The sequence below is a fragment of the Pleurodeles waltl genome, chromosome 1_2, assembly GCF_031143425.1.
Source record: "Pleurodeles waltl isolate 20211129_DDA chromosome 1_2, aPleWal1.hap1.20221129, whole genome shotgun sequence".
Taxonomy (NCBI): Eukaryota; Metazoa; Chordata; class Amphibia; order Caudata; family Salamandridae; genus Pleurodeles; species Pleurodeles waltl.
In genome coordinates this window covers 926,214,733-926,239,643 of record NC_090437.1, presented here as the reverse complement: position 1 = coordinate 926,239,643, position 24,911 = coordinate 926,214,733, and the positions used below count along the sequence as shown (strand labels likewise).

At 47.4% G+C, this 24,911-nt stretch overlaps 1 protein-coding gene across 7 annotated transcripts in view; it reads left to right on the top strand.

Annotated features, from left to right (window-relative positions):
- PCM1 (pericentriolar material 1) overlaps nt 1–24,911 on the top strand; it is a 713,620-nt gene that overhangs the window by 41,949 nt on the left and 646,760 nt on the right. For all 7 annotated transcript variants that reach the window (XM_069200330.1, XM_069200304.1, XM_069200313.1 and 4 more), the window contains exons 4-6: nt 4,957–5,226; nt 9,838–10,008; nt 10,177–10,290. In XM_069200330.1, coding sequence (XP_069056431.1) covers nt 4,957–5,226; nt 9,838–10,008; nt 10,177–10,290 — 555 coding nt within the window. The remainder of the gene's footprint in view (nt 1–4,956; nt 5,227–9,837; nt 10,009–10,176; nt 10,291–24,911) is intronic.

Genomic DNA, 24,911 nt, shown 5'->3' with positions numbered 1-24,911 from the left:
TTTGACAACCATTTTTTAAGTTTTACCTCCTGGTTTGTCGATTTTGTTACGCAAGGCTGGTTTTAAGCCCTGCGGAGCCTGTTGGTGACTGATCCGCACCTCCTCTGTCTGTGGTGTTAACAGTATGACCCGAAGTTGTGTCCCGATTGCCGGGCCATTCATCCGAAGGCTTTGAGGGAGCATTCCCTAGAGCTGATTGCGGCCTGGCATGTGATTCCACTCTGGTCATGGGTGAGGGGAAGGTTAGTCATTGTTGTCCCACTCCAAGTCCTCTGGATGATCGAGTAAGTTGAGACACAGTAAGAAAAGCAAGAAGTCTAACCAGTCTTCGACTTATCATCGTCCGTCGGCTGATGCAGCGAGAGAGCTTCGGCATTCTATACCTCGTTCCTCAAACCTCTGCCGGCTCCATGCCTTCTCGATTTTCCAGACGCAAGGGCGACCCTGCCCAACTTAAGGAATTCTGTGAAGTCATGCGCCTTATATTTGGTCAGTCTGACCCTGTTGGTGTGCCTTTGCGCCCCATAGGGTTGGAGGGGGGGGGCCCATCCAGTTCCATGCCAGCGGCTTCGGCCTCTGCTCCAGTGAGCTCCCTAGGATCCAGTCTTGGATCTGGACTGCCACCGGTTGTACCATCTTGACCTTCCCCCCCGCCCTTGTGCCGATAGCAGCTCTCCCGGCGGCACCATACCCATTGTCATTCCAACTTCTAAACGTAACCTGGTCAGCGTTGTCCAACACCGATTCTGACGCCAGCAGAGCCTGAGCCCTGTTCCCTTAGGCTAGGCCCCGGAAGATTGGGAAGGGTCGCTAGACCCTTCAGATTACCAGCCCCATGAGGAAGAAATTGACTGGCATGAGGATTTGGGTGAAGCCAGTGGACTGGATACCTCTCCTCACCTCTCCAGATACTGGTGTGCTTTCTCTCCTTAACATGGCTACAGAGGATGGAGCTTCCCGCACAGTTGTGGTGAGGAGGGCAGCTGAGGTCCTAGATCTTCAGCTACCCTCAGTGGCAGTCAAGACCAATAACTTGACAGAGGTGCTGCAACCGGGAGCTTCTTCATCCGAACCCCTACTCCCGTTCAATGAGGCCCTCACAGACATCCTTTTGGGAACCTGGTCCAAACCCAGCACCGGTTCTCCTGTGTATATGACGATTGGCCTCCGCCATTGCACCCATTCCCTAGGGAACCCAACCATCCATGCGCAACACCCTACCCCTGAGAGCTTGGTGGTCCAAGCCTCAACATCCGATGGCGCTTTCCCTACCGCTTCCTCGGATAGGGAATCCAGGAGGCTGGACTCACTTGGGAAGATGTTTTCTTCCACCAGCCTGGAATTACGGTCCGTGAACACAGCATGCCTTTTGGGCCATTATTCCCACACTCTGTGGGACACGATTGCGCAAGGCCTGCTGAAAGTTCCGGAAGAAGCCTGTACCGTACTCTCTTAGGCTATTGACAATATAAGAGAATAGTTGGCAATTGCTTGTGGTCTTGTCACAACAGACTTGCTAGGCAGAATGGTTTTCACGGCAGTGACCCTGGGCGCCACGACTGGCTGAGGATGTCTGGCTTTTCGGGGAATGTCCAAGCTTCTCTTAAGCACATGCCCTTTGATTGCCCCCATTACTTTGGAGACTAGGCAGATTAGACGATCAAGCTGTTCAAGGATTCTTCAGCTCGGCCAGGTCCTTTTGGCCTCACTGCAGTCACCTTCCCACCCAAAAAATCTGCCTTTCATTGCCACGGAAGGGACTACCAGCTGCACCAGTTCCTGCCCAGTCACCATGCTTATCATGCTTCCCAGCCTCTGCGTGGACAAGGACATGGCCAAAGGTGGTGAACTGGGAAAAATCGTGCATGTTCCCATTAACCATATGGCCCCCGCAAAAAAAAAGAAACGGCCCGGCTGGAAACCTGAAATGGTGCTTTGACTCGTTCAGATACCTGGGGATTCAAATATATCATAGAACAGAAGATCTTAGAGATGGAAATCTGGGGAGAGCATTGGCTTCCATGAAGGGGTCACTACGATTCTGGAGTAAACTACCATTGTCACCGCTGGGCAGAGTGGCAATAGCAAACATCCTGATACTGCCCCGGCTGCTATATTACTTTGCGGCACTGCCACTCTCGATCCCCAGAAGTTTCATCCGGGACTTGAACGGAATACTGCTGCAGCTCATATGGGGAGGGGGCAGAGCACGCGTCGCACTCACTACATTGCAGCGCCCAGTAAACGCGGGTGGCCTGGGAGCCCCCAATTTTGAACTCTACTACGCGGCTGCACAATTACAGTGGATACTGAATTGGATACATAGACCCACACAGGCGGAGTCTGCTTGGGTATTGATGAGTCTACGTGGTGAACCCTTGGTCACATGGCTGGCAACCAAATCTCCGAAAGGGGCATCTGATAAACTTTTAATGCTAGTGGCGCATGCATGCTGGAAGAGATATGTTCAAAATGGCCGCAGCGTGCTCCCCTACTCGCTGCTCATCCCACTGGGACTAGTACCTGGATGGGCTAACGGGGATAGAAAGCATTCGTTAACGGCCTGGACCGAGGTGAGTATAGTGACAGCAGGAGACTGCTTTGAGGAAGGAACAATGATGTCTTTTGAATCTGTACGGGCCCTCACAGCAGTAAATCCTGGCCAATTTAATACATACTATGCTATATGTCACTCAATTAAGAAGACATGATCGGCTGGTAACCAAGAACCAACGATCTCCCCTGCACTGCACCACATGCTGCAATATGACAATCAAACAAAGGTTGTGTCGAATTTATATAAAACCCTGAATAAATATCCCAAACCCAACCTGGAGAATGTACGGGGAAGGTGGAACGCAGTTCTCCCAAACCCAATACCACAAGTGGAGTGGCCGAATGTTTTACACAATACACGGGGGTATCGAGAAACCCCAGATTCCGCTATACGCAATTCAACTACACACATCAAACGTACCTCTCACCAGCCAGGATCAAACACATGCTCCCCAGCTCCCCAGCTCGGACCCAACCTGCCCCACTGGCACACAACCTGTTGCAACCCAGAGTGACTAACAAGCGAGGGGTTAATAACCAGACCAGGAACATTAAGCTCCAGGGAGCCACGCGCCACAAACTGACACTAGACTGGGCTTCCCCCACCAACATAAATAATCACATTATTGGGAAAGAGCATCACCAAGCTGGGGAACACAAGGCCACTAAAGCCACATTGCTAGACTTATTACCCAGGCACCTCAGTTGAAAACTTCCTGAGTATAATAACAAAACCTACGTTAAGTTTTACTGTTTGCTTGTATGTTAATTGTATAACAGATCAACCAAATCCTGATATTGTAAATGCTAAATGTCGGAAGTAGATCTAAACTGAAAATTAAATAAAAATATTTTTTTTAAATAAAAAAAAACATGTAATGCTATCAACAAGTTATTTGTATAGGTGTATATCTAGCTCGGTCCCATTTTGTAACTCACCACTTCAGACTGGTAGTCTTCCTCTTCATCCAGTGCTACGCCAGCTGTATAATCCAGTGTTAGTTTAGAGGTAGGGAAAGGGTCTCCCTTCTTGGGCATGTCTCAGAGAGTCTTCCTACTGTGTTTTTAACTTAGTAAGGATTATTTTAGCAATTTGGATAATGGGAATTGATGCTTGTTGTGAAGCACTAGGGAGACCCTGCTCTGTGGAGAGGTTGGGAGGCGCAAGCATACCCAAGTGCTCCTAGTTATTCCCGGCCACAGCATTTTTTTGGCAGGTGGCCTTGGCCAGAGGTGACACATAGGTACAAAGCACACCACGACCTTTGGGCAGCTCCAACTTCAGTTCCCTAGTGAAGTTGACTTGCAGCCTGGGGTTTTGACTCTGGCTCAATGCCCTCTCCCCCTCAGTACATGCAGACACTTACCAGGTCGAATGTCGCCTACTTAGCCGTCAATGCAGAGTCTATTGCAAGGTGGGTGAGCCTCTGTCTAACTTAGTTCCAGGAGGTGTGAGGGCTTGGGAATGCCCCTATACATCCAGACCACTTGATCAGCAGGCATCCCAACCCTTCCCCTTCTCTTTCACTCCATCTCTGGTGGTGGTCATGCTTGATTACGACGTGCAGTCCTAAAAAATGAGGTTCCCCAAAACACAAGCAACTGTTGCTAGTTTGCCTGCTTCTGCAAATCAGTTGGTACAGGCAATGAAAGAGCAGATGCGGTAGTTGTTTCTGATGTTGCCAGGTTCTTTTAGAATCAGGATGATGGTGGATATTGATCTCTGGCACAGGGAGCCTCACATACATGTGGTCAACTTGGAGCCATTATTTAATCAAATCCTGAAGAGTAGACATCGGGCCCTCAAAAACAGCATTCTCGTAGTTGTTTCCAATCTTCCAGATTGCAGAAACATGGAGACAGATGTTCTCATCTGTCTTTACCACAATATTCATCAGTGTGACAGAAATAGAAAAGTTCTACTGTTTTCAGTGCACACAACTATCTGCTGGTTGGTATTTTTTCTAGGAGACGTGTTGCTTTCGGACAGACTTAACAAGACTTTTAATGTACATCTTGGAGTCTTAGAAAAAAAGCAAGCTAGTCAAATAGATATGCATCATTGAGTAGGCATAATTGGCAAAATTAGGAGCTGGAAAACAGAGGAGCATTCAAAAAGTATCCATGAAATATGATTTAAATGAGTGTAGCATAAACGTTTGTGTGCACCAAGATATATTACAAGCAAAATGGTCATTGTATAATATTTGTGAACTTCAACAAACAAAAGTAAATATCTTATGAATGAGTGTTGTGGGAAAAAGTTGATTAGACAAAGGTGTGTTTTTTTTTTTCGTCCTTCCATGCAAATGTACATTTTAGGATCATCTCTTTCAAAGATGAATATATAACACTTTATGGTAGATTTTTCATATTTTTTTTGTTTTTCTTTTTTTTTAGCAAAGCATTGGAAGTGATTCTCAGGGAAGAGCAACAGCTGCCAACAACAAACGCCAGCTTGGAGAAAACAGAAAACCATTCAACTTTGTTCCGCTGCAGATTAATACCAACAAGGGTAAAGATGCAACTAAAGGTCAACCAAAAAAGGAAGCTACAGGATCTTCACAGTGTAAAGATTTTCTTGCCTCAATACTGACTAAAGATGCTGTACCAAATTTCCAAGTCTCTGAAGAAGATGGAAGAGGGGAGCCGGCAATAGATAGTAGCCAGGTATGGTTGCAAGTATATAAGTGTGCGTAGCAATACTTTACGCATTACAGCGAAAATAACATCTACTCCCCATCCCAATGTTTCCCCCCCCCCCCCCACCCCGTCAAGGGTAAGTCGATCTTTCCTGTGAATGAATGCTGCGGTACAAACTCAAATGCAGCAGTGAATGTGCAAGTGTTTAAGCAACAATGTACTCTTTCCTTAGTTTCTTGCAATGGCTGAGAAATATTTCTGTGACAAATGTTATGAGGACAGACTTCTGATTTTCCTAACTTCAGTATCAAGAAAATAAACAATTAATCGTTATTAGCATTTATATGCCATAACGTTGCACACCCTCTGAATCCAGAGAGAAATTTCGGGGCCCCCCCTACACTACGGTTGCTGACCGTACAATATAGGGCCAATGGCTGTGACCAGCATGGTGGCAGAGAGTGTGTCCCGATCCGGGCTTACACGGTTGGAGATCTCTGAAAGTGTGCCAAGGGATCACAGTAGCTGGACCAGTCAAAGGCTGAAGGTACGGAGCGGAAGGCCGCGGCGGCGCATGAGCTCGACTTCCCCTCCTCCCACCCCCCACTGAAGCACCTCTTTTGTGGGTAAACTGTATTTGCTACTCCTCTCCCTTAGAGGTAGGCCGCACTATGTGCAGCAAGGGGTAGGAGTGGCTGGACTCCTGTTGGGCTCATGCAGAATGTCATACCGCGAAGCGGCAGTTTTGCTTAACGTAGACTTACCATCTCCTGAGGGGAACACTGCACTGCCTCCCCCACCCTCACGTGAGAGAGGAGGGTCAATGGGACAGTGGGACCGGGCCAGCAGCGGTGAACTTGTTGGGAGACAGACGTTGCGACCCGTGGCTCGTCCTCAGCCTATTGGAGTGCAGTGGCAGAGTGGTGGTCCCCCATTGAATACAACAGCACACTGCATTGGGCGCGTCACGAGACCGAGCGATTGTACTAGGGGGACCCAGAGATCTGATAATATGATACAGGATGATCCCCCCCCACTGATATGGGGATGGCACATCCCAATCCCACGCTCCAAGATGTATTGCAGGCTACAGACGCTTCCTGAGAGGCCCTGGAGCTGAAAATAGATGCCCGGAGTACATACCTGGGGCTATTATGTGATGATCACCGGCTCCTGACCGAAAGATTATCCGCAACGGAGAGAGAACTTTCAGCCATTCAGCAATCGGCTGAATGGCATTAAAACCCTCTTGAAAGCCCTAGAGGCTAGAGCAGAGGTTGCAGATAATAGGACCTGCCGCAATAAAGTCAGAGTGGTGGGCCTGCTGGAGCGGGTGGAGAAGGGTGATCTGGTGCAAAGCCTGGGGACATGGATCAGCCATGAGGTGGTGCTGGAGGGTCTTTCTCCATTCTTTGCACTTGAGCGTGCTCATCGGTTTCTGACGTGATCGCCTCCCCTGGGGGCACCACCACGCACAATAGTGGCAAGGCTGCTTCATTTTAAAGACCTGGACGTCATCCTCCGGCAGGCCCGCCAGAAGGATAACATAATGGTCGAGGACCATAAAGTGCTGATTTTTCAAGACTTCTCAAGGGAAGAGCAGCGCCAGCAGGTGGCTTTAGTGCAGTGAAAAAGAAGCTGCGAGAAACAGGAGTGGCATACACCATGCAGTTTCCAGCCAGACTTCGATTGGTCATGCCACCAGGAGTACAATTCTTCCTCACGCCTCAAGAGGCCTGGTTTGGGTGGAATGCAAGCCCAACCAGGGCACTAGTGGGGAAGCAAACCCCGGGAGGTGAATGTGTTGACTGTGCTCCAGGTGGCAAAGGACCCTGTGGGTGATTAGGCCCCCCCCACCGCAGCTGAGGCACAAAGTGAAAGGAAGAGTGCGGTTAAAGAGGTGGCTTCAATCAGTGGAACGCCGCCGGGAGAACGGACTCCCTGCACCCCAACTCCACCCCTAGGGAAGAATGTTGAAAGTTAAGATTCGGAAAGTGACTCTAATGTGTTGGTTCTGTCCAGTGTGTTTTTGCCAATGGTAACCTCAGGACAGCTGATGACCTAATATGATAAGCTCTTCAAAGGAAAGATTTTGATCTACCTTTTGGACCGAACTGTAGTTACTGATTATAATCCCTGGGAACTATTTCAGGCCTTTAAAATATCAAATGAATTTCCCTTTATTGAGAGGCACAGGCAGTTAATTGCTGAAATTTGGATTAAAGTTGGGTGGGGGGCGGGGCTGGGCTCCTGTTGATTGATACATAGTTTGGATGTGTAGGATGTTTCCCCCTGTCCTGGAGTGTGGGAGTTGGGTCGAATTTTTCTCAGTGGTTGTTGGGGACAGTTGGATTCACCCGCTGGGTTGGAGACTGGAGGCAAGTGATATTTGGATGTTGAGTGGAGTAATGAATTATCACTTAGAGGTGGTGTGGAGGATCAGCTTGTTAAACTGACAAATAGTGGCTAGAGCATTGATCCTCGGATCAGGCTGCCCTTTCACGAAGATCTTCTGTCCCAGCAGCAGGGGAAGGTCCACCCCAACCTGTCAACTCTGTGCCTTCATACGTGGAGATTGAGTAACGACAGTTGACAGCCTTCGATCTTCCTTCCGAAGTCTGTAAAGTTATTTTGGTAGCCAGGCGTACTTCCACCAAGACGGTATACACCTACCGTTGGAAACGCTTTGTAAATTATTATACAGAAAGATCTATTGATCCTCTTTCTGCTACTCTTTCTGACATTCTTCCCTTTGTCATATCCCTTGCCCAGCAGGGCTCTGCATTGGGCACTCTCAAAGGGTATCTTTCCTCCTAACCGGCGTTCCTTCGGCTGCCCGATAAACCTTCATTATTCAAATCACCTATTGTAGATAGATTTCTCAAAGGGCTTGTTCATATGTATCCTCCTATGCACTTTGTTATTCCTCAATGGGACTTAAATCTGGTCCTCACGTTTCTCATGTGTGCTTCTTTTGAGGCCTTACACAACTTTCCCTTCCGGCTGCTCATCATCAAGACATCCTTCTTAGTGGCAATAACAACTTCCAGGAGGGTGAGTAAGATGCAGGCTCTCATCTAAGCCACTGTATCTCCGTATGTTCCCAGACAAGGTGGTAATTCGAACTCTTGACTCTTTCCTCCCCAATGTGAAGACCCATTTCACCTGTCAGTACATCGCCCTGCCCACCTTCTTTGCTCCACTGCATCTCTCTAAAGAAGAGGAGCAACTCCACTGGCTGGACCCAAAAAGAGCATTGTGGTTCCACCTTGACCGCACAAAAGAGTCCCGGTTGATGACCAACTCTTTGTGGGGTATGTGAGAGCAAAGAGACACTACCAGATAATGCGTTACTGAAGGTAAGTAACTAGTTTGTTTGCACACCCATCTACCTCCCTTTATTATTATTGTTATTTAACTGCTTGACCGCTTCAAAGTGCCACTGGGTTTCAGATTTACTTCTTTTGTGTTTTGCGTTGGCGCACAGTTTACTTTTATTTTACCATTGTAACAAGACTGTCCACCCTATTCCGATACATTTAAAAACAACAAAATGGCCTCCATGTGCCACATAACTATCTTGGTGTACGTTTTCTTTAATTAGACGTATTGCATGATTGCCGGGCATGTATGCACATGCATCATTACACATGACTTTGCATGCGTCTGGCAGAAGAAAAGCATTGGCAGAACTAATAGTTTGTAGAGGAGTGACTTAGGGCCGTTTGCAACTGCAAAAAGCATTTTTAGTGTGCAAAGCCTTGTTTGCGATTAGGTAACCTATTACTGAATTGCAAAATGAGTTTGTGAGACTTTATTAAGAAGGGATTTCTTTAGGGCGTCTCTTCCTAGTGGTATGTGTGAATGTTTTGTGACCGAAATGCGGTCACAGAACATTAACATTTTGCCACCTACTTCAAGTAGCTGGTAACCCATTTGCAAATAATGAAGGGTCTCTAAGGGACCCCTACCCATTTTAGGATATTTGTGTAAATGTTTTTACTAGCAGCCAGTGGTCCCAGGGACCACTGCCCACTCTTAAAAAATTAAATGAGAACTTGTCACTTTCCCTTTTGTAACACATTCCATTTTCCTTTACGGAAAATGAGCTGCATTTAAAAAAATTAATCTCTTTACTTAAAAGCAGTCAGACATGGTGGTCTGCTAAACCAAGCAGGCGACAATCCCTGTGATTCTTTTGCAGTTTCTAGTGGATTGCAAAGCGAGCCCTCCCAGATGAATATCAATGAGATAGGTTTATTTGGACCCACTGGGAATCGCAAAAAAGTGTACAGCACATGATAAACAAATAGCTCATTTTTGCAATTCACTATTTGGTAATCACAAACCTATCTCCATGTACATCTGGCCCTTACAGCTTTACCAGTGCTTATTTTAGCAGTTGTTTTTTTGGTATAGATTGCTACATTGTTGTCAAGACCAGAACATGTTAAGTGCAAAGATTATGTATCTAACACTCTAGATAATTATTTTTTGGAGAAAAGTACATGGTTACGCTTCAAACCCATTATAACCCCTTTATGAGTAAATAGTAGATGATTTGCTTCTGTTGAATGATTAAATTTTCAAATATGATCTAGTTTACTATACACCATTAACCCCTTATTCTTATTGTAGGTTGTGAGCAAACTTGTTCAAATCCGTGACTACATTACCAAAGCCAGCACCATGAGGGCTGATCTAATACAGAAAAATGAAAGATCTGTGAATATTGAACGCCTAACAAACCTTATTGACCATCTGAAAGATCAAGAAAAATCATACCTAAAATTCCTGCAAAAGATGCTTGTGAGTATGAACTTTTTTTTCATGTAAAAGAAAAAGGAAAAAAAAGAATTGTTACTCATAGTCAAGCTGGGAAATAACATTCACTCTGACAACTTTTGATAAAGAAGGGCTTGTTTGTTTATTTTATATAATTTATGACTTTTCTATTTTATTGCTGAAATATTTCAGGCTAGAGAAAATGAGGAGGATGTTGGGACCATAGATTCGGCCGTAGGATCTGGTTCTGTAGCCGAGAGCACATCTCTAAACATAGATGTGCAGTCGGAAACGTCCGATACCACGGTAAGACGCTATCACTAAAGTGTTAAGTTTAGCTTTCTTGTTGAAATCTGTTACTTTTATTGCTTTTGCATGGTTTGAGATGTGTACATTTCTGATGGTTATCTACCTGCAGATTCCTCACCTTTTGAATACGCCCAGGCGCCAGCATTCCATGGAAACTTTCTTGAAAGCTATACCTTATCGTCAAGGGCTTAAGAATCTTCAGAGCTCCGCATGTGACCTCTCGTGATGTCACTGCATACTGACGTCAGTTCCCTTTTTTCCGAACCTTTGACGCTTAACGGTTTTCTGTTGCTCTCCTCAAGGGAATGGTAGAAGATTTTTTTCTGCAAGTGCAACATTGTTTTAGGAAAACCTGTCCACCTAGGTTGGGGTTCAAGCCCTGTAAAGAGTATGAGGGTCAGATGTCTATCACTGACTCTCATGATATTTGTCTTTGGTTCCTGAATTCAGACCACAACGTCAAGGCTTGTTAATCATCCCTAAATATGAACCCCACAACACTGAAAAGGAGGTAAAATTCTTCATGGCCAGTGCCAGATAGAAGAAGAGAAGGCGCTGTAAGTGTAATCCTCTTTCAAAGTCTCAGTCTCCTAATTCATTGACGTCTGAGAACAAAGCCCAAGAAGAAGTGGCGTCATAGTTCCCAGCTTCGTTCTTCAAGAGATGTCACTGAATTGAGTATCTCCACACTGGGCATCACCGGAAGGTCGAGATGAAGGGACTCTGGTGCTGTCTCCAGTGACTTTTCTGGCATCTCCTCCAAGTCCAAGACCACCCCCAGCTTTGCCTATATGTCCTGATACAGCACCAGTTGTGGATCTAATGCCCCTTCCTCTGCATGAGCAGCAGAATCTATCCTTCCTTGCTCCAGGAGCAGACCCTTTTAAATTTTGAAATGCTCTGTTAGGTATGGGGTTTCTGGTTGGCTAGGGTATGCACCTAAGCCAGGCAGAACCCACCCACTCTAGTCCAGACAAGGGAGTTACACGCCGAAGATAACTCCTGCTCACCCCCCTTGGTAGCTTGACACGAGCAGTCAGGCCTATCCCAGAGTCAATGTGTAAAACGTTTGCACAACATACATGACGCACTATCCCCACCACAAAGAAAACACAGCACCAAGTTGTATAAAAATAAACTGTATTGCGGATAACCTCATTAGACCAAACACAACATGTCAGTAATACCCTGCTACCCAAGCAGTTGTCAGAACATTATACAGTACTGTTACCTTGCAGAAATCAGCAGTAGTCACATATAACACACAGGGTACTCAATATTCTGCAACTTAAGCCGTAGTCAGGAAAAACATTACTATAGAAATGCACCTGTTATGAAAGCATCATAAATGTCCATTGCAGAAATATTAGAAAACATAATGCACATATTATAAACTTGTCATAACTGCCCATAAAAGGAACATCAGGAAATATTTGAAGCATCAGCAAGATCATACAATATACCTTATTGAAACATGTCACTATAAATGCATAGGGTTACCGTAGTCACCTTACAACAATGCCCATGCCTCTTAGTTATACTTTCTTAAATGTCCATACAAGGAACATCCGAGAACACGAGGGCAAGTCATGACAAAGAGAAACGTATTACCATCAAGGTTCATAACCGGGCCATCAGAGAATGTATGGACTGCACTCAAATCATGTGATCACCTGATCGCTAACAGGTGTGGGGGAAGGTAGGGGTGGCAGTGGGGGGTGCCTGAAGAGTTGGGACAGGTAGGGGGTTGGCACGCACCACCTCTGTTACTAGGCCTGTGCCCTTCCTGGGGCCCATGCCCAAACCTGTGCACCCACGGTCCCTGGCGGACCAAAAAGGACTGCAGCATGGGAATCCGAGGACATAACATCCTTGATTCGCATCCTGTTGCTGTTCCGGGGGGTGCCCGGATTTCCAACGGTGCACACATGAGCAGTTGCTGTAATGACCAGTACATTGAAACAAAGCAGACGCAGGAAGGAGGGGTGGGGAATATTCAGTTGTTTGAGGAGGGATCAGAAACATGGAGCAGATATAAAACGCACGTCTACTGGGGTAAAGGCTTATCTTTGATATACAAGCTAGCAATTATGTTCGAGCACTAGTATGTGTACGGCTGTACTATCTTACTATTATGATGGAAGCTGGAATACTGTGTGCCAATTGAAGGGTGAGCTCCATTGTCATTATGCTATTGTTCTTAAAACTCAGCAAAGATTGTTGAAAAAAAAAAAAATGTTGTTGCGTCCGGTGCACTTGTCTTATTCTGAGTGGCCCACCTTTCCCCCACCCTTTGAACTTTGGTATGCTTGGTCCTCTTGTCTCTGACTCCCTTGTCCGTTCTCCACTGGCTTTCTAGGCCCTCATAGTTAGTTTCCTGCAACATCGCCTTGCACTCTTTTCTAATCTTGTCAGTATGACAGCGTCTGCAACTCTATCGCTAAATTTCCTCCCTCCAGTTGAAGTATCAACTACTACCTCGTATCCCTTTTTGCTAGTGGGCACTAACTTCTAAATGTTACCTGCATTCTCCTTTTTATAAGATTTCTTTTTGTTTTAATAAACAGTTGCTCAGTACAGAAATTTGACACAATTTAAAGTATGAATTGTAATCCTTGGTCAAAAGGAGAATAGTTACAGAATGTCGGCATGTTACACATGCAAAACTGCTATAAACCAAAGTACATATTACCATAGTATTGTCCACTCTCCGTGAATGCCACAATAACCATGTGCCTATGCTCACCTAGTCCCTCTGCCCACCCTTGTTGATCATGCATGAGTCTCGGTACACATTCCACTGGATATATCTATTGTCGCATTTTATTTTTGGGCAGCCCATACTTGGATAAATCACTTGTTCTGCATTCTGACACCAATCCATGTTGTTTTCCCAGTCTTGAATTTTCAGGGGTCTAGTTACTCCCCATGCCCGAACGATGTCTCTTTTGGCCACTGACGCTGCTATCATCAACCATATCTTTTGATGTCAAGCTCTAACACTTGCCACTTGGCTTTTAGTGGTATGTTGAGGCCTGTTACTTGGGCCAATATTTGTACCACCTGTTTCCAAAACATTTGAACTATTGGGCAGCCCCACAGGATATGGAAAAATGACCCCACCATACCACATCCCCTGTTGCATAGGTTTAGATCTACAGTGGGCCGTGTGATGTAAGAGGGATCTAAAGTGATATGATCTGTGTAGTAAGTTTTATCAGGTGGAATCGGGCCCATATTGCCACCTCTCTGGGACTCTGAAGGTCCTCCTGCCAGTCATCTTCCTCTATAAGACCCATATCTCACTCCCACAGCTCCTGGAGAGAGGGCCAAGGATCAGGAGAATTATTCAGTAATTTTTTGTAGGTTAGGGAAGTTGCTTTTTCGGGCATGGGGTCCAGTAGCAGCTGTTCCTCCAATCGGGGAGACTCTGGGAGTTGTTCTTCACGTGTGTGACATCTGAGTGCTTGACCTAATTGAAGGTACTTGAACCCCCATTAAATATTCTCTCTTTAAATCCTCAAAGGACAATATTGCCCGGTCTCGCCAGATATCTTCTAGGGAGTCAATACCAATAAGTCCCCATTTATTAAAACTCTTCAGATTGCAGATTTCGCTTAGTTGGTCGCTGGTCTAAAGTGGGGTTTCTTTCATTAGTTTACCTCCCCACCCCAAGAATTTTGTGGCCTCTCTCCACGCCCTTACTGTTGTTTGAGTATGGAGTAGGAGCTTGTCTTCCTGCTTTCTAGTGTAACACAGAAGGGTATCCGCGGTCCCCCATTGCCACTCTGTCTGCTCTATAAGCCGGCTCCTCAATGTCTGCAAACACCCAATCATTTACAGAAACTAGCTGGACTGTCCAATAGTATGTTCGTATGTCTGGGACCACTAGCCTCCCATCAAACACTCTTCTCCGTAATTTGTTGAGGGATATACGTGGGCTAATCCATCCTGCATGAGTCTGTGCAGTACACCCTTGATCTTAGTAAAGAATTTAGGTGGCACTCCTAATGGGTTTTTATGGAGGACATATAATAGGTGGAAAAGGGCCATCATTTTAAAGAGGACGGCCCGACCCATCGGGGAAATCGGGAGCCTCCGCCAGTGTATTAAGTCTTTGTGGAGGCATTCCAATTTGCAGGAGGATATGCTTCTTGAGATACTCTTCAGAATTTCTCGTTGCGTATATTCCCAAATAGGGGAATCCATCAGTGACTAATGGGGCCACACATCTAGACTGCTGATTTGGTTTGCCGCCATTTAAGGGGAAGACCTGGGACTTGTCCTAGTCAATTTGGAACCCCGAGTTGCTCCCAAATATTTGTAAAATGTACAGTAGTCTGCCAACTGAGTGATGGAGTTTTGTAACATATAAGAGGATGCATAGAGGGAGATCGCCGCCACCCTTCTCTCTCCCTCTGGTACACCCCAGAGAAGAGGGTCTTGAGCCACCCACGTGGCTAGAGGTTCTAATACTAAGACAATCTAGCGAAAGCAGCACTGCCTCCTCTGCATTTGGTGCTCAGTCATGTGTTATAGCCCATGAAGGTGTCTAAAATGTGTTTTAGTGCTACTTTGCTGCATAAATCCAGATTGATATGGGTGAACCACGCTGGCCATCACTGGCTGTAGCCTATTACCCAAGACTTTTCACCGTAGCCTCTAGGTTCCAAAGTGATATTGGCCTATAGTAACCCCATGCTGTTTCTGGCTTGCCCTTTTTGTGTATTACAACAATGGTAGCCATTCTTTAGTCAAGTGGCGTGGCTATGTCAGCTATGCTTTTATACAGTTCCACTGGTAGGCCGTTGGGGCCTGCTGCTTTACCAGATTGCAGCTCTCCAATGGCCTTTTCAACTTACTCAACTGTCAGCTCTTGGTCTAGTACCTCCCTATCTTCATTAGATAGTACTTCGAGAGAAAGCTCCCAGAGTAGCTCTATGCACTTGTTGCTTGTATGGTCTGTCATAGAGGAGTATATTTGTTTATTGTGGTAGTTTTCAGCTATGGCTTCTCCTGTGGTGTGCTGTGCTCCTTCGTCGTCCTGTATCTCAACCACCCAGTTCTTGCCTCTGTATCTTTTCTCCGGCCAAGCTATTAGTTGTTTGGCTTTAATCCTGCACTTTAAATATTCAGATAGGCGCCTCAGTATGGTCCGTGCATGGGCCCGAGCTTTATTGTCCACTAAGTCTTTCAACGCTTGTTGTTTAAGTCCAGAGTCTGTAGCACTGGAGTCGGTCCAATGTGTCAACCTCTATCACGCTTGTCTCTAACTCTGCAATTTTGTTCTCTAATCTCTCATATTTAAGATGCTGTTCCTTGTTCAACCCTCCAATCGGAGCTTGTGTGTGACCTCTTATTACTCCCTTAAAGGCTTCCTAAAGGGTATTAGGTAAGGCTACTGTCCCTACGTTTTCTTTGCAATAGCATTCTGTGCCATCTCTTATCTTCGTGAAAATTTCTATCTTTTAGGTGTGAATGAGGGGGTAGTGTGTCTCTAGTGAAACCTGCCAGAGTAACTTCGACCGGGGTATGATCAGATGTACTGCGCACCAAGTGCATTTCCCCTTGAAATAGTCCGGCATCTGTGTGGTGAGTGAACATGTAATCTAGACGAGAGAAGCTACCATGAGACGTTGATAAGTATGTGTATTGTCTCTGACTGACAGGTTGTGACCCCGCCACAGGTCTACCAGCCCCATTGCGACTGAAAAGGCTCGTAGTGAATTGGTGCCTGGGACCCACCGGCACTAGTCATTCTGTCCTGCTCTGGATCGATGGTGTTGTTCATGTACCTCCCAAGTATCAAGGTGCCCGGTGGCAGTTTTAGTAGTAACGTCCCAAGAGCTGGGAAGGTATCAGAGTGTACCTTGAGTAGCACGTAGACTGAGCAAAGATTTTGTGTTTGTTCATTCCAGGTGCCGGTCTGCACCACAAATCGTTTCAATGTGTCAGCCCATGGGTGGCCTAGTATGAAGGGTGTAGACGTCTTAAGCAAGATCCCCACCTCCCTAGAGTTTGAGGTGAAGCTAGCATGTGCTAATAATGAGCAGCCCTGTCGATCTACTGCCCTATGGTGATTGCCCCTCAGATAGTTTCCCTGTAAAAGAACAAAGTCTGGGGCGTGTCTTCATAGATATTGCAGGAAAAGAGATTGCTTATTAATTTTAGTGTTGAGGCCATTGATGTTCCACGTCATGACCTTCTGTGGCGAGTGTTTAACGGCCCCCATTTTGTGTGTGCATGTACAGTGGGTCTTGTGAGTGTAAGGAGTAGTGAAACAAAATCCACCTCATCCCACCCAACCTAGGTCTCTGAGCAGAAACATAAAATAACATCAAAAGTCATTAAACTGCTGTATAACTGTACCTCCCAAGAGGCCCTGCCCCCCTCCCCCAGCTGCCCTGCATAGTAGTCTTGAAACTGCCCACCCCACCAACTTGAAGCGTGCCTGTCGTCTGAACGTTAACATTTAATGTGGTAAGGGTTATCCAGCTCCACCCCGATTGACCAAATTACTGTTGGTGTCCAGCTGTTCCCTTTGGACAAACATTTTGTTAAGCATCTTATGTTCAGTGTCAATAGTAAGTTCCAATTGCACTCCTTTTTCTGAGAGTTTATCTTGGTTGCTATTGTATAATCTTACCTTTCTGTATGTGCCCAGTGTCAAGCATCTCATTCCACTCCCGCCCCCCCCCCAACCTCAAATATAGTGAGCAGCATAACAAAGGTGAATGGAATGATCAGTGCATTTCTGTTCACAAGACTTTCAGTGTTGGAGATCAGTTACCATCTCCTTCTGCGGTGTTTGTGAAGGTGAGGTCCCTTGCTCGCTGATCACAAGGACATCTCTTCATCGCCCCCCTGTGGGCCCTTTGTTCAGATAGGCACCAGCCCTCGATCCAGTCCCAGGCTTCCTCCGATGTGGTGAAATACCAAGATTTGCCATCTGCTCTCACTCAAGCTTTTGCAGGAAAAAGCATCATATATTTGAGTTATTAATGTGTGTGTGTGTGTGTGTGTGTGTGTGTGTCTGTATATATATAAATATAAATATATATATATATATATATATATATATATATATATATTATTTTTTTTCCATCAAAAGTCTGTACTATTACGGCATTTTCATAATGTAGGTCTCCATGGCGTGCCCAAGATGGTGGCCGGAGCGGACGCTTGAACAAAGAGCTCTGCTCACGGCCCACCTTTAGTACAATAATCCTGGTCCCTGCTGTGCAATTCAGCAAGGAGGCTTCTCCTCTAGCCTGGAGACAGCCTCTAGGATTAGCGAACTGAGTGAGCCGCTGGGGAGAACGAAAGGGAACGCGGCCTGTGCCGCGGAGCGGGAGAGCTGGCTGCAGGAACCGAGAAAGAAATAGCGGCGACGCAACACTGGAGTGACCCCATCGGACCTCCCCGAGCCTTTCCCTGGAAGCTGGGGCTGCGACGCCTGATCGGCCACACGGCGGTGCTCGGGGCTGTCCTGGCTGTGCGGGACCCGTGGCCGCCGTGTCCCCGGCCGCGCCCTGGCTGGATTGCCTCCAGATAGAGGCGCGCGAGGTGAGCGGGGCCTGACCTCCGATCGGTGGGCGACGCCCGGGTTGTCCTGCCTAAGCTGCTCTTCTTGTGTGGGAACGGCAGGCGAACCCCGGGACCCGGCGGGAGCGGGTGCGCTGGGGCTTTGACCGGGCATGCTGGCTTGCTGGTACCGGCCGCGCCCCCCCCCCTCCATCGAGCAGTGTACTGATCGCGCTCGTCCTTCGGTGGGGGGGGGGGGGGAATCGAGCCCTGGGTTGCCCGCTGGGGCGCTCCCCTCACAAGGGGCCTGTGCGGGCTTTTGTCCTGGACGCGTGAGGCCCCCCGAGTGTGCGCCGACAGCGCCGGGGCTTGGACAGGGGGTGCCGGCCTGCTGGGGGTGGTCCCCACACCATCACGACAAAGGACTGATCGTGCCTGTCCTCGGCCCTTGGGGGCAAATCGGCTGATCGCGACGTCCTGGTGCCGCAGCTGCGACCAGGTGGCGAAATAAAGTGAAAAGAAGACTCTGGGGGGAAAAAAGAAAAGAAAACCAATGTAGAAGGGGGGAAAAAAAAAAAGAAAAATACAAGCAATAAAAACATAATAGAGACTGAACAAGGACATAAGCGGAAAAAGAAACACCTCAATAAACCACAACATGCAGAAACGATTGCTACTGGGGCGGGGCTGGTGGTGACACCAGTAATTAACAGCTGGAGGCGAAAAATAAGGGCTCAAGCAAAATAAAGACACAAAGCATCGAGAAGCGATGCTCAAAAGCTAGGCCTCGGACAGCCCTTGGGATAGCTCCACCACAGTAGCACCCACCGGCCCCCCCGAACTATCCATCTATTGCACGCAGGCCCTCTGATCCGATTTGTCCGAGCCCTCTGGTGACTTCACACACCCCGGTCTCGCCCCGTGAAGCAGGAGTCACCATGGTTAAACCGAAACACCCCAAATTGTGGACCCCCACAGACGGGGATCCCCCCCCTCCTACTGGTCCCCCGGATACGCAATCCGCAACACTGCTTTAACTGAGCGAAACACTGCGTACACACTCCCCACAGTTCGACAAAATCATGCAAGCAATAATGGACAACAAAACCTCGCTGGAGGGGAAAATTGATGACGCGGCCTTAGAAGTCTCGCTGCTTCGCGCTGACCACCGCAAACTAACAGAGTGCACAATACAGAATTAGCGCTAGAAACTGTACAACCAGAGGTAGCAGACATGAAAACCAAAATCCAACAAATGGGAAATGGAACTGGCGCAGCTGCAACGTAGGGCCGAGGATGCGGAAGGTCGCTCAAGACGCAACAACATCAGATTTATTGGCATCCTGGAACACTTGGAGCTACCTAAAGCTGAGGATTTCATAGAGAACTGGCTGAAAGACATAATGAAAATACAAGACGCCACCAAAGCTCCAGTGATAGAAAGAGCTCATAGAATCCCGGGCAGACCCCCAAGGCCCGGAGCACCACCTTGTCCTCTGATAGCCAGGTTCCTAAACCATAGAGAAAGAGACTCAGTCCTCCAACACTTCAGAACCGCAAACCAAATCAGCTTGGAAAATAGCTATGTAACTGCCTACCCAGATTACACAATGGAAGTGCAACGTAAAAGAGCTTCATACATCAAAATCAAACAACTGCTGCAGGAACATAGTATCACCTACTCACTCATGTTTCCAGCCTGCCTGCGTATAATCATCAATGAGAAAACGCTCATGTTCCCCACACCGGAGGTCGCCCAAAGAAAAGGTAGCAACCGAAGAATGGATCACCCCCAGCGCCAGAAGGAAAAAAAAAGTTAAGGCAACATCGTGTCCAACAAAATCACAAATGGAAGCGGATCAAGAGTAAATTCTAAGGGAAGCCAGCACATTCACCCGGTCGCAAATCGACACCAGGAGTGAAGCAGACGTCACCGACAGCGGCTCCCCGGGAAGGGAATCCAGCCCATCCCTCTCCCCCCCCCCCCCCCCCCTTTCTGGTCGGCCCGACCTAACTCCGCGCTTGGCGGACGAGCTCTAGGGCCCCAGAGGGCATACCCACCGCGCCCTCCCCGGGTGTGGTGTGTAAGGGGGCGGGGCGCCCCTCTCCCCGTCGCGTGCACGGAGGCTCGCGACTGTCCCGAGATGAGGCCCGCTGGATTGCCGCCCCGGAGGAACTTCTTAGGACCTCTACTGGATGACGCCGCTACAACGAGGAGCACACAGGGAAAGTACTATCCTGGAGGTAGGCCATCTGGTGCCCGTCCTTAACCAATCCACGTTCCCCACCACCTTAACTATACCTGTATGGAACTTAACCACCCAAACAACAGTTTAGGCACAGGTTGTGCCAATTTGTTCAAATCCGTGCTTTACCCGAAATATCCTTTTTTTCGTAATCTTATCTCTTTCCCCTTTTCTTATCTCATCTTTGCAGTATCTTCCTTCTTTGTAGGCCGTGGTGGCTGGCGGACGGGGCCGGGGTGTGCGGGGGGTGCGTGTAACGGGCTAACGGCATTTAGTGGTCGAAACTGGGGCAGGGACCCTGGGATCACATCACAAGCCGCTCCATAACTCCATGTAACACAATGAATAAGGAACCAATATACAATATAATAACCTGGAATATGAAGGGAATGGCGGGAATAAATAAGTGCAATAGGATACACGCACATCTAAAACGACACCATATTCACATAGCCATTCTTCAAGAAACTCATATCACACCTGAAGATATCCCACGGCTTGAAAGGAGATGGGTGGGACAGGTATATGGCTCTGGAAAATCATCTTTCGCCAGAGGGGTTCTGATCTGGATAGCTCCAGGGGTCCCCTATGTGGTTCAGCGCAGCATAACTGATAGCGATGGCAGGTATATACAATTAGTGGGCCATTTGGATGGGGAGATGTTAGTAATTAACGGGTTATACGTCCCGAATGTCTGACGGGGTGAATTCCTACAAAGAATGATCTCTCACTTATCAAACGACTTACCCTCATCCTGCATCTGGGGCGGGGACATGAACTGCATCCCACAAACGAACATAGACAGATCGCATACCCCCACTCTACACAGCTCCACCCCCACCCTCCGCAGCACTGTTAAGCGAGTTTTTCAACGGTATTAGCTTAAACTGCCTAACTGCCACTCAGGGAGTGGAACTAGATAGACCGATAGATATAACAGAAGTACAACGGGCTCTACAACAACTATCACATGGCAAGGCACCCGGTAGTGACGGCTTACCTATTGAATATTACAGCACATTCCCGGCTCAAACATTAACCCCATATCTTGCGATGCTATCTGAGGCCTTAAAACGTGGCCAGCTGCCAGACATGTGCCGTGAGGCGCTGATAGCGGTACTGCCCAAAACTGGTCATGACCCACTAGATGTACGCTCATACAGGCCTCTATCGCTACTGAATGCAGACTGCAAACTACTTGGCAAAATCGTAGCCAATCGCTTACTCCCATGCATACCAGAATTGGTCCACCGAGACCAGTCCGGGTTTATACCTGGACGTAATACCTATAGCAATGTTCGGAATCTTTTACGCCTGATGGCAAACTCACCAGAGGGCGATCATCACCAAGTAGCAGTGTCACTAGACATAGAAAAAGCGTTTGACACGCTAGGGTGGCCTTTCCTGATGGAAACACTCCGTCGCATGGGATTTGGACGGACATATATCGACTGGGTTAAGGTACTTTACACTAGCCCCTTAGCGAGGGTCAAAACAGGTGACACGATCTCTCAATCTTTCAATATAGAAAGAGGAACCAGACAGGGATGCCCATTGTCCCCACTTTTATTTGCTCTAGCCATAGAGCCATTGGCTGCTCGTCTGCGCTCAGTGGCCTCAGCGTGGGGCGTCCGCGATGATCATGAATACCGCATAGTGTCTCTGTACGCATACGATGCAACTATTTTTCTCCGAGATCACACTGAATCCTTGCCCGACTTGCTGAAGCTACTGCATAAATTTGGCTCAGTGGCCGGACTGAAGGTGCACTGGTCAAAATCGTGTATATTTCCCATGCGCCCAGTTCCTTAAGCGCACAGGATGCCCTCTAATCTGGGCGACCTGAAGTGGTGCTACACCACTTTTAAATACATGGGAATAAACCTATACCACGACGCGCGGGACCTTGGAAAAGGCAACCTCGGGCAAGCGATCAGATCCATTAGGGGCTCTTTGCCCTTCTGTTGCTCACTTCCACTCACACCTATGGGCAGAGTGGCCATAGCAAAGATGATAATACTACCCTGCCTGTTATACTTTTTCATGGCCCTCCCACTGGCTTTACCCGCCTCCTTCTTTAAACCTCTGAATAGCTTATTAACAGCTCTAATCTGGGGCAATGGTCGGCGGCGCGTGGCGCTAGCTAAAATATACCAGCCACTTACAATGGGTGGACTAGGGGCAGCCAGATTCGAATTATATTACGCAGCCGCCCACCTACAATGGATATCTACTTGGCTCGGATGCCCCGATAGCGCAGAATCACAGTGGATTCTCTTGAGTTTGGGAAACACAGGAGTACTGCAATACCTCATGAATCGCAAGTGCCCCAAACACCCGCACAACATCTTATTGAAAACCGCGCACTGGGTATGGGGCCGATACGCTCTAACTGGCGATAAAACACCACAGTACTCGCCCAGGATCCCACTATTGGCCATCCCGAAACTCGCCAAAATAGCTACCAAGGTGGGCATGGGAGGATGGTACGACAAGGGCATATGCACAGTCGGCGACATATACAACGAAGGTCACCTCCTAACTTACAAGGCTCTGTCTGACAAATACAACTTGAGTCAAGGTAGTTTTGTAACATTTGGAGCAGTGTGACAGGTACTATGCTCTAGCTGGAAATGCGGAAACTCTGAACCAATTGTCTCCCCCACACTACATGACCTGTTAGAAAACATAGTCGCCCCAATAAAAGTATCAAGAGCATAGATAATCCTAATCACCCACCTTGATCATAGACAAGAACAGGCAAAAAATAGATGGGGTTGCGTGCTGTCAGAACCCCTCTCACAGCCTGCATGGAACTAGGCAATGAAAACTGTACACGAGGTATCACGTAACCCGCGTTTCCGTTACACCCAGTTCAATTATCTGCACCAAACATACCTATCATCCCACCGCATAACACGCATGTTCCCTCAATCGCCGCAGTCGTGCCCCAGATGCGGAAACGCCGATGCAACCTTCTTCCACGTGACTTGGGACTGTCCCCCAATCCGAAACGTATGGAACGACATAATAACATTGCTGATCGAATGGACAGCTGTTACACTGTCCCCCACATCTGAGTTATGCTTACTGGGAATAGGCCCGTGTCCCAAAAGACTGAAACACACACTCAGATGCATAGCTCTAGCGCTGGTGATGTACAGACGCCTCATAGCTATGCACTGGAAAGCCCCGGCTGCTCCGGGCACTGATCAATGGCGCTCTGAACTACTGCGCTGGGCCAAGGCCGAGGCGCAAACGCTGCAGCTTCTCCGAGACAAAGGGATCCTGGTCAAGGGCCTAAATACTTGGAATTCCTTCATAATAGCTATAGAAAGTAAAGACGACGAGCGACCTCCCTGAATATTCTCTTTCGCTCAAGCATTGCCACTTAAGATAAAACTAACAAATTAAAAACAATTAGACTTCACTACAAATACCATAAAGTCGTATTTCAATACACAAAATGCGACACGGCTACAAGGGGATGCTCCGTCACTCCACCAGCAAATAAATACACAGCTGGAACGTAAATGGGGGACTGTGGTTTTCCGCCCGTATTTCACATTCTCAGTGGTTGAAGATCCTGGCTGTAATCGTTCTTGGGGGGTGGGGTTGAGGCTTTGGTGGCAGGATTGGCGCTGTGTGCCTGCTCCACCAAGAAAAAGTTTGAAGTGCTTTGAACAAAGGGTTTTGACAATGAGGTCTACACTGAGTCCCTCTGGTATCCCAAACACTCTGGTGTTGTTCCTCACTGCCCTATCCTCCTGGTCTTCGAGCCTGGCAGCCATATGTTGCTTTTCAAGGTGTTGAACTTGTTCTTCCAATCTTTTGGATGTGGACTGTAGTGCTTGAATGTGCATCTCGGCTGTTGTGACCTTGTCTGACATTTTCTGGAAGTCTGCTCTCAGGAAGGAGACATCTGCTGTCACAGCATCTATTTTAGACTCTAAAGTATTTTTGAAAGTTGTGAAAGTATTTGAGGTACGAGATTCCTGCCATTATTGCTCCTAAAGAGGATTCCGTCTTCCCTGGTGTGACTCTCTCTGGACCATTAGGCGGTGAGGCCAGTCTATTTATAGTTGTTAGAAATGGGGTTTCTTGTTGGCTAGGGTATGCACCTCAGCCAGGCAGAACCTACCCACTCTAGTCAGGACAAGGGAGTTACACGTCTGATAACCCCTGCTCACCCCCTTGGTAGCTTGGCACGAGCAGTCAGGCCTATCCCAGAGGTAAAGTGTTCCTACAATACATGTGATGCAAAATGTACACCACAAAGTAAACACAACACTGAGCTATGTAAAAATAATCTGTTTTGCACAAAACATAATTAGACCAACATTACACGTAAGTAATACCCTGCTACCTTAGCAGTTGTCAGAATGTTACACAAGTTACTAATACTCTTCAAGAATATGCAGTTGTCACATTAGCAAACGTAAGTACTCAGGATTCTGCAACAGAAGCAGTAGTCCGGAATTATAGTAAAAGATATATGCACTTGTCATGAACAATTCTAAATACTCATAAAAGGAACATTAGAGAATATCTCCCAAGTCATATAAATACATATCAGCTAGACATGCCCATAAAAAAGGAACATTAGCACATATATGTAGGAACAGTAAACAGGTAAGAAAATTAAAACATCCACAAGTCTGTATTGGGCTCCTAGAGCCTAGATTTCCCTAAAAAGTACCCGTTTCCAGTTGAAGAGGCACTTCCAGTGCCTCTAAGATGAGCACTGGGGCCCCCGGCGCTCCTGTGCGCAAAACAGGGGCCACGTGGTGTTTTGGGGGGAGAGAGGGGCGGTCGGCACCCTCTCCTTGTGATCCCTTCCCGATTCCA